Source organism: Pelecanus crispus, chromosome 4, assembly GCF_030463565.1.
Source record: "Pelecanus crispus isolate bPelCri1 chromosome 4, bPelCri1.pri, whole genome shotgun sequence".
NCBI lineage: Eukaryota > Metazoa > Chordata > Aves > Pelecaniformes > Pelecanidae > Pelecanus > Pelecanus crispus.
This window is the reverse complement of record NC_134646.1, coordinates 70,084,579-70,095,709: the sequence shown is the minus strand read 5'-3', so window position 1 is coordinate 70,095,709 and position 11,131 is coordinate 70,084,579. Positions and strand designations below refer to the sequence as shown.

At 35.6% G+C, this 11,131-nt stretch overlaps 1 protein-coding gene across 6 annotated transcripts in view; it reads right to left on the bottom strand.

The window, feature by feature from the left end:
• Positions 1-11,131, bottom strand: part of TAPT1 (transmembrane anterior posterior transformation 1) — a 58,599-nt gene that overhangs the window by 32,849 nt on the left and 14,619 nt on the right. For all 6 annotated transcript variants that reach the window (XM_075709901.1, XM_075709902.1, XM_075709903.1 and 3 more), the window contains one exon: positions 2,837-2,999. In XM_075709901.1, coding sequence (XP_075566016.1) covers positions 2,837-2,999 — 163 coding nt within the window. The remainder of the gene's footprint in view (positions 1-2,836; positions 3,000-11,131) is intronic.

Genomic DNA, 11,131 nt, shown 5'->3' with positions numbered 1-11,131 from the left:
ACCAAATGGAAATAGTTAAATATGAAAAACTGATTATCTCTACTTAATAAAGACAGCTGATATTTCCTCTTACTGTCTTTCTGCAAGACAACAATTTTAGACATGTTAAAACAACACATAGCAATACAGAACCAGGTGCACGACATACCTGCAAATATTGAACCATACCTATTAACTAGAAAATAAGTTCTTGGGACAACATAAGTAAACCTAGATTTGGGATCATTTCCTGACTTCGTTAATTAAGAGTTCTAAACATAAAGATACTGAAGAGAGAGAAGTCATATACTTTAACTTCTTCAACAAACATTTACTGAAGTTCCCTAAAATATGAAGGCTGAATTAAAACAAATTTTTTACTGGATGTCTCAAGTAAACCGCACTATATGCTACTCTTTAAGCATCACCTATGAAATAAAATGAACAAACCCACAAGCTGATGAATTATCATAAATCTGAAGTTCAAAAAACCCATCAATTTGAGAGATATTTACAGTGGTATTGTTTTCGGCTTTTAAATTTTGTAAATTAAGGTGGTCTGCATTATTTGGTTCCTGCTCATTGTGATGACCCATTGAGTAATTACACCTGGTGTAGTAACACCAGCTACAGAACACTTAGAATTTGGTAAGTTTTTGTTCACAATATTGTGAGGGTTTTAATAGAGAAAATGGCGGCTTCGCTTTCCTTTTTATTTAAGCAGTTCTTGTTTCTTAGCTGACAGGATAGAAAATATTAAAACCCACCACACAATATTGTTACTTGCTCTTCCAAATACGACTTACCTAAACCCTACATGCCGGCTCCAGGCTCCAGCAGAATTCCATGGTGAGTGCTGTCACCAGCATAACGCACACTGGGGCTTCACAAGGAGCAGGAGCCGGTGGGTCTGAATCTAAAAAAGAAAAGTGTCATTTAAGGCAAATGTGCCGAATGCTCCCCTTAGGCTGTCTATCTGGAGCATTCAGCACATAATTTGAAGATTTTGCATTCCTCATGTCTGTCCAGGACAATATTCCCTGGACTTGTCAACAGCCGAAAACATTAGGACATTGTAAACATCTCTGTTGCTCAGTGATTTAACTACATTAAAAAGATCTTCCTATTTTGAAAACTTGTGAAAATGTGAAGTTTATTACTTAAAAAAAGTGTATTTAACGGTTCCTTAAAAAGCATTGCTTGCATTAGTAGCAAAGACTTGTAACAAAATTCACTGAAGTAGTCTAAGCAAGCCAATATTCAAACTGTTGAAAGCTGACTATTAGCCAAGTCTTTCAGTGGGATCCCATGACATTTTCCACAAATACTGTGGCTGCAACCTACCACGGTAAAAAAGCCCCTTAAAAAACATGCCCCCTGCTTGGCATGTTGGGTTTCATGAGACACCATGGAAATGAAATACCATTTCCAACTTCAAAGTCTAACGTAATTTTTCTAGTAACTATGAGTGGCAACAGACTTCCCCCTTTCCCCCCCAAAAAAAGAAACTCAGGAAGCACTTCTTAGTTGAGACACACAATTCTGTTTCTGCCAAATGTAGCAAAGAAACTCAACTCTTCATTCAAAATGGAATGGCACGTGGCTTCCAATTCACAGCAAACACTGCAGTCTCTCTTCAAATTACGTGGTAAGCACACAGTGCTGTACTTTCTCAGCTTTAAGAGAAGTGACTTGAAGTAGTCTTGAAATAAAGAGAAATTACTGTTTTGAGCACATGGATTTATTTAGTAAGTTATAATCACTCACAGATTATGGAACTATATATGGATAAATATTTCCCACCACAACTAAAATCCACACAACTCAGTGCCAATTTAATATTTATGCATGTTTTTCAGCAAATCTAAAATCAAAGCAAACAAAGCCCTATGAATAAACAACTGAGATGGTTTGTATGATATTTATTTCACTTAGGATAGTGAAATGCGTTCCTTATGCAATATTTTCATATTTTATGAAGAACAAATGTCATTAGACAAAACATTCAGATTTTGCACAAAGCGCCGCTCCGTTTTAGCAGTCTTCAAACAAAGGTACAACAGACGTTCAAACAAGGATTAATATGTTATTCAGGGATCCCAGAATCCTAACAGAGTAACTTGTGTGTGCAAAGGTCTGATTGAGTCCTTTTAAGAGGTTGTATTCCTAGTATGTCCTATATTTGCAGGATGGAGATAAGATTGTAGCTATGAAAACATTATTTACTTTGTGAATCATTGATCACAGAAGTGCAATTAAAAATCTCATGTATTACATTAACAACAAAACAGAAACATTTTTTCCCCCAGGATTTCTCTTTATCTTACCTCCCAAACCAGAATTTTCTTGTTTCACTATATTCATTCAACTTATTGTTTACGTACTCGGGCTTTTGTCTGCTAGCCAGGACTGAGACAGGTTAAGCAGTAGTAACATGTGCCCTTGCATACAGTGAAAGCTATACTTCTATAATGAAGAATTAAAAGCCAAATTCTCTGCTCTCTCTCAGGATCTTAGCACTATTTCAAATCAATAGTTTCTACTTTTCTCAATGAGTTCAAAACCTCATTCATTCCTTCTTGCATTTCAGTTTAAGACACTTCTTCCATTTCCAGTTCTCAATTTTCATTCAACTAAATTAATAAGCTCCAGGAACAAGGCAATATGAAACAGTATCTACAGAACTTATTTTTCATGAACTTGTCTGTTTCACTGCAGCTAGGCTTCTTATCATGGGTGTGCGCACATTTGCAAGAATACGAGATGTGCCATATTCTAAGTACAAATACCGTAATACAACAATATTTTAGATAGTCTGAAAAAAGCATGCTTGATATTCTGATGCCAACATTCTTACCTCAAGCATGTTATAGATGATGTAGAGCTTTATGACAGACTGTCCCCTTATCAGATGATACATCATAGAGTAGTCAACATAGTGCATCATGAAGTAGCAGATGACCAATATAACTCCTTTGAGAATGTCACATACCTGAGCAGGTTGTAGCAAACGTCTATCACTGAAATACAAAGGGCAAAGAGTTCCACTAAATGTCATATATCCACAAAATACAAATGTTATCAAGTCAATAGGAATTTACAGAAGCTGTTAATCAAGGGTATATTTTAACGTAGTGTATTACTGCCCCTTCCCCTGCCCCTCAATCCAACACATAAGGAACACCATGACCGTGATACACATTTATAGATCACACACCTGAACAGGATCACATTCTCTTAACTGCCACAACCATTTAGTCAAAATACTGTTATTTGTTGGGTAAGAGCTCCCACTTGTTAAGATTCTTCCACATGCATGCCCTTTGGTTTTTAATTTACCTTCCCTCTTGCAGCCAATTCTACTTATCATTTTGACTTCCTCAGTTACAGAAATTGTATTTGCTATAACCAAAAGAAAAATAAACGAAGCAGTCATCTTCAATTTCAGTATAATGAACCAGATGCTGAGGAACAGGTTCTAAACACAATTCCCTATCTTTTAGCTCTAAGCTCTGCAGCAGTAAATGCAAACAATTTGACATCAGAGCTTGAGGCTGACTGAATCAATGCAGAAGTCTTCTATCTATAGTCCCACAAGTAACCCCGAAGACTAAATGAATCATTACACAATTTCATCCTACAAACTAAAAATACAGGAAGAAAATAACTTTACCTTAATTGTCACAATAGCAGCCATAAGCATAATAAAATTGCAAGGCAGTAACTACATGTCTGTTTACTTAGTTTAGTATTAATAGGATGCAAAGCATTTAAAGAGACTTCAAATTAAATCAAAAGCTTGAGAATTGAATATAAAAAAATAGAGAAATAATTTCTATTACATGTATTTATTTTTAATATACACTGAAAGGCTTTTGCAGAAGTTAGCGTTTCACGAAAGTCAGAACCAATTAGCAGAATGCAAGTTATGAATTTTCATTTTCTGTATTCTTAAATCACTAGGTTATCCAGGGATTAGACAATGTTGCCATAAACTGGTAACATGTTTAGAAAAAAAATTAGAGTAAGTTGATAAAAATTCATGCTGGTTTTAAAAAACATCCCAACAGTTACTTATGACATCTAGGAATCAAGACATTCTACAGACAAGTTAAAAATCCCAGCTACCCGACTCATTCTATTTAAATACAACATCAGAGCTAGAGTGTTACACTCTGGGTTTCTTTGTTGTCTTCCATCTAAAAGAAAAAAAACAAACCCTGAAGACAGCATTCATGCATTGTAACACTCATAGAACCACACAGCGTCATTCTACAACGGGCAAATAGATCATGCTCATCCTATGAGTACGAGTGAGAAAGTTTCCAGAACTCTCAGATTTCTACTACTACACTTTGAACAGGCAGTAACTGTTCCTTTTAGGATATACTTCTTACTGCATAATCTGTATTAAAATTAATTATATTCTGAAGAATAGAATTCAACCTGGTCCAGCATACTAGAACTACTTAAAGTGGCATTCTCACCCTAAGAGACATTTTCTTGCTCTCAGAAGTCACCCAGTAACAGTAATCACACCACATTTTATTTCAGACTAAGTCCTTGACAACATGTCTCAGTGAATTTTCTTCCTTTTTTCCCCAAATTGAGTTTTAACTGAAAACACCAATTAAAAAACTTAAAGAAAACTGAAAGTGTCCACATTCCAGCACATCCATTATTTGCCTGCTGCTTAAAGAACCTGTGACTATGCCTTTGCATGACACACAAAAAAACTGCACCCTCTCCAACCTGCAAAATTACATTTTGAAAGTTTATTGCCCTATTTAACTACATCTGACTTAAATGATTATACTTATTTAAATACATTAGCATACATTGAAACATTTATAGGATTTAAGCAAGCCCATGATTATGATTACCACTCATATGCTGAGTAACATAGCATGTTCCTTTTTCTCCAACCTACTTCAATTTTGGAAATATACTCAGAGACATTTCAGTCCAAGTTCCCCAGCCAACACTCATACTCCGCAATACAGATTGGGATGAAGTGGTAAAGGTATTATTACTCCACAACAGTAATGCCAGGTCTTAGCATTAGAAAAAAAGAATCAGATTTTGTAACTCAGAAAATTAGCATCTTCATTCTTCCAGCCAACACCTACCTTATCATTAGAGAAGTAGGAAGTACCTAGCAGAAAAAAACTGCCTAGCAAGAGAGACACCCACTTCAAAAGTCTATGTTTTAAAAGTTTGGCGAGGTACCAATTTTTATGATGGGATGGTCTCTTGTTGAAATGCAGAAGCTGTTTATGAAGTTTCTGAAGCAGCCCAGAAAGATTCTCACAGGAAAATGCTTTGATGTCCACAATCAATAGACTGAAAATTATCATATTAAAGGCTTACAAATAACATCAAAGAAGTTCAACCACCAGTACAGTCATAAGTCACAGTTATTCTGTACTGTTAACCCTATCATTCTTCTGCTTGTGTTAATTTTCATCAGTATGACTACACTCACTTGAGTAAAACCAACTCAGGAGGAGCCAATGTAAAAGCAGATAGCATCCATCACAGGGGAATACAAACTCTAAGAACAGACTACACACAATCAAGAGCACAATTGCTCCTCTAAAGGTGGTCTCAACTCTGAAAACTAAGTCAGGAAAATAATGCCATATGAAGGTGCATCCAAACGTGCACACAGCATCCTATGCACTGGAAAGATGAAGATATTTTGAGAACGTGCCATGTACAGAACAAACTCAGTATTACTACGATTCAATTCAAAGGCCGCCCAAAAGGGTCAGATCAACCACACGACTGCTGTGTCTTACAGGAATTAAGCTTTTGTAGAACAGAGTATTTTCAAATTCAAATATTCAAACATTGAAATAATGTTTTTAGAGAATTTTACCTCCCGAAGTGACTTGGATTTAGTTTTTCAGTAGTCTGTATATCTAGAAAAAAACTGCAGTAAACACTCCATTCATACTTTTTCTGATTTTTTAACTAAAAATACACTCTATTAATGTTCTGTTCAAAGTTGTGCAATAACTTCGTGTGCTTCTCGTCCACATGAGAAGCAGAACCAACAATGCTGTGACAACTTCTTCAAAACACATCTTTTACAAGCTGTCGCAACAATATCCTCACAGTTTCCATCTACTCAGTTTGATGACTTAAGAGCTGTCAGCATCTCTAACCCCTTGACAGTACAAGGAATTATTGCAAAGGGTGAGTACAGAAAACTGCTTTCTAGAAAGTGAAAGAGTAAAAAGATCCTGGCATTTAAAAATATATGCCAGTGTTCTTTCATTGTACACTAAGACAGACCCCTTCATATTGACTAGGCAAGTAACGTATGGTATACACCTAATGTGTTTCCAATTGAGAGAGATTAACCATGACTACTGCATAAATCCACAAAAGCACTTTTATTGCAGCAGAAACCTTTTCTGCTCTGGCTAATAACATTTACAAAAGGATTTTGAGGTGTGGCTCTGAATATAATATAGGACAGGGATAATTATTTCCTACAAAGACAAGGAAATCAAGTAAATGGATTAAGTCTAATGATTTGTCACCTTTTCATAAATACACAAAACTAACTGCAAAGCCTGCAGTTATGAAATGCTGTAGCCAATGTTCAAGGAGAACTGAACATTGCAGTTTTAGTATATGATCCAGCTCACATTGGTTCAATCTGCATTTGTCACAAATCATTCCTATCCTTCGCATTAAACTGTTTAATATCTATAGACACACACAGGCTGATGTGATTTTATGCCTGTCATAAAAAGTCTTAGCCCACCCATTACACACATTACATTTTCAGCATTCATTTTTCTCAATATATGTTTCTATTTGTCGTCTCCAGTAACTACTCAGTGCCAACACTGGAAAGTACTTTCAGAACAATCTTGAGCACTAAGTTATCAGACCTCATGATTAACATCACATACAAATTCATAATGCTGTATTTACCCACACCATGAGTACTACAAAATCTCAAAAAAATGAAGAAAAAAGCCGGTATCAGCCAAGCTATGACAACTATACAAAGGTCAAGTAACAAACAAGAAATATATAGCACAGGGCTGATAACCCTTTCAGTATCTCATTCGAAACTATGGAGCCAAAAGGTAGGAACTAGACAATGCTGAGCCACTGTACAACTCTAGAAACCACTTAACAGAGATATGAAGTTGAAACAGCTTAGCTCATTTCAAAAGAGTTTGTATTTTTATAGTTGTGCATGAAGTGTGGCAGAATACAGAGGGAAAGATTTCACATGAAAATTAGTTATGGGTGTTTTTTCTCATGAGTGAGAAAAGGAGAACAATAGAGAGCACAACAACTATCTTATTTTATATTTAATCATTCTGGTTACAAAACAGCAAGCAGTAGAATCTTTCTATAGAAATCAGTTGGTCTCCTCCTTCAAAGCTATCCCACGCATACAGTGATGCTGCAGAAATTAATTAAATATTAACACTTTCCCGGCTTTAGTGAACTCTGCTCTTAAAAGACAGTATCATATGAGAGCCTTTGTGCAAGATGCAGTTCCTCTAATATCCTACTGCATTCCAGAAATAATGTTACACAAATTGTTTCACAGTTTGGCTGATTACACAGCTGAATATAATTTAAATTATAACTTTCATATCTCATAAACCAGCAAATAGATGGATTCAGTGCATTTGGACTGTCCTTCAAATGCGCATTAAGATACATGATTTCTGTCTTTTCACCTAATTATTTTCTGCCATCATTCCATTATTACTTCTAATATTTTTGCTATAAGTCATGCTCTCCAAGATGCTCTTCACAGAATTTTACAAGTGGTTTCATCATGCTAAGCCTCAAGTTCCCGTGTTTAGCTGTACAGACTAGACTACCAAGGAATCAAATCTTTAATTAAATTTCTTCAAACATCAAAATACCTTAATAGCAAAGAGTAAGGCTTATCCATCCTTTCTATTATCTGCTACCTAGAATACTGTATTGCTTTACTATTACTACTGCTGAATACACTGAGCTGTTTAAACATGAGATGATCCGTCATTCTGCATGAATTCTGAGTGAAAATCCAAGCATTCCTCCACAGATAAACTCTCTCACACTGTAACACTAACTAGCAAATTAAGACAACACAGAAAAAAACCACGCAGGGACTTCAATATCCCATAGCGTGTACTCAACAGGATGTTCAAACTCCTCAGCCTTTGGGCACATTTACCATTACATCTACCAACTGACAGAAAATCTCCACTGAAACAAAGCCTTATGTCTCCAAATAATATAATTATATACATGCATGCTTAAGAGGATATATAAGCTTATTATTCATTTTAATATGAGACAGTGATGTGCAAGCCTTCCTACTACCTCCCTATTCCACTACAGCATGCTTCTGTTTCAGCCCAGTCAATTAACAAAAGGAGAAGCATGCCAAGCTTAATGCTTATCAGGCAGTGTTTGAGGCAGTTGAAAGTGAAGCTATGGCAAAATCTATACAGTGCACTGACTGACATCAACCAAGAACTAGGAATTCAGAAAACCGGTCTGTTACAGAAGAAAATTACTTTTTTCAAGACAATTCATAAGCTCAAGGTTTAATACTCATTCTTCAAACTTTCCAGTTTATTGTTTGTCCACCTTGAGACACATTTAGAAAGTGTGAATCCAAGTCTTTCCTCTGTTCAGATTCTGGATCTGTGTATGTCCTCCCCCTTTAGAAAGCTCAAACCAAGCAACTTCCCTTATAAACAGTTAGGAAGAATTACTTCGCTGTTCTATAAAATTAAATTAAAATACTATCAAATTAGAATACTACCAAATATTCTGGCTACCCACAAATTTGTTCTATACATTTTAGGAACAAAAACAAAAAAAATCTGAACTTTTTTCATGATTACTTGTGACATTTGTAAGAAAATCCAGCCTAAGTGTTCCAAAATTAAGAGTCAAACTTATTTGAAGATATACATAAAACGGCTACCCAGTAAAGAAAAATTTGGTGTGAAAAACAATCTCCTTAGACAAGTGGAAGTTTAAGGAACTAGTAACCTGACCGTCATTTTCAAAGCACGTCTATTTGATACCATACTCAAAAGGCCGTGAGCCACATTTCATATAGTAATAAGACTTCTGTCTCCATCTCCTGGCTGAAAAACATTAGGTTCAATCATTCATAAGGGCCGTGATGATACAAATGGTCATACTACTGATATATAATGTTTGTGACTCTTTCAACTGAACAGCATGTTGGATTTCACGGTATTTTTCCCTTAAGTTATTAAAAAAGCAAAACAGCTCAAGGCTTTCAGCATATTGGCATCTACCCCACCAGTTCCTTTTTTGTTCCAACAGCCGTACAGTTAAAGTTGCTTAGCATTAAGTGGAGCATTATTAAAAAAAAAAAAAAAAAAAATCACAGTTTATTGATACTTGGCTTTAATATGTTACAAATCACAAGTAGCTAAAGCACAAGTTTGCGTAAGTGACTGACTACCAAAAAAACCCAATGATCGGGTGTTAAGTGTTTTAATAAGCCTGCCTTACCGAATTTAAAGCAGTTAAACCATTTGGAACATAAAGTACACCCCAGGACAAACGGGAATTTGTTGTTACTGTATAAAAAAGTCTAAAAATCTCACTACAGTCATCTATGGCATGCTTTTCAGCAACTGTCATTGTAAAATGCACGATCTTTTCACTATATTGTATACAAAGTATAATTGTGTAATTGTCCGAGTATTTAATTATGTTAGCATCCAATGAATAAACACTCTGCATGTATTATTTTAAACTTAACTTTGCACAGACTGTCATACACTATCATACATCGACTTTACTTCTGTTTTTCAGCCTTTCTGGTGTTCCTCAAATCTTCACTAGTCTGATTAGATCTGTTTTTCCAGTCACCTTGTAGAGTTGTTTGGTTTTTGGTTGTTGGTTTTGTTTTTTTTTTTAAAACCAACAGGAATTCAACACATTTTTCTTGTTTAATTGTACAATTTAAAGATGTCTAACAGGATGACTGCATTTTTAACTGGTTCCTTTAGTATAGTCTCATCCAAATAATTCAGATTACTCTGAACAATTACTCCTTCATAGTGAGTGCAGACAAAATTTCCAATACTGATGTCATAGTGTCCTGGTTTCGGCTGGGATAGAGTTAATTTTCTTCCTAGCAGCAGGCATAGTGCTGTGTTTTGGATTTAGTAGGAGAAGAATGCCGATAAGATGCTGATGTTTTTAGTTGTTGCTAAGTACTGCTTATGCTAGTCAAGGACTTTTCAGCTTCCCATGCTCTGCCAGGTGCACAAGAAGCTGGGAGGGGGCACAGCCAGAATAGTTGATCCAAACTGACCAAAGGGCTATTCCATACCATGTGGCGTCATGCTCAGTATAGAAACTGGGGGGAGTTGGCCGGGGGGCAGCGATCGCTGCTCGGTAACTGTCTGGGTATCAGTCGGCGGGTGGTGAGCAATTGCATCATGCATCACTTGCTTTGTATATTATCAATATTATCATTATTATATTGTTATTATTATCATTACTATTTTACTTTATTTCACTTATTAAACTGTTCTTATCTCAACCCAGGAGTGTTTCTCACTCTTACTCCTCTGATCCTATCCTCCATCCCACCGGGACAGGGGGAGTGAGCGAGCGGCTGCATGATGCTTAGTTGCTGGATGGGGCTAAACCACGACACACAGCTACAGTAATTTAAAGATATGAATACACTATCATTGCAATAATGGGTATTTTAACCTTAATAATTAACTTAACCATCTGCATACATTCATAAGCTCTTAAGATAATAGTATTATTTCTATAAATGTTATTGTACTTTATTAAAAACCTTTTCATTTATACAGGTTTATTGTTTGGCTAGTAATACACTTAAGTATTTTAGCACTGAGGTTACAAGTTTGAGCAAGTATTTTATGGGAAACCTTGTCTAACTATTATTCATTTGATACTAACACTTTGAAGAAGTTAGACAACCACTGAGGTTTATATTAATTAATAATTTATTTCAGTTATTGAAATGGTGGTCTAGTTGAAGTTTTGTTTAGATATCTTTTCCTTCTCCATTTTTACATCACAAATACTTGCATGAAAAATGAACTGTGGGATTTTGTCTTACATGTAGATATTTAGTCTTGATCAA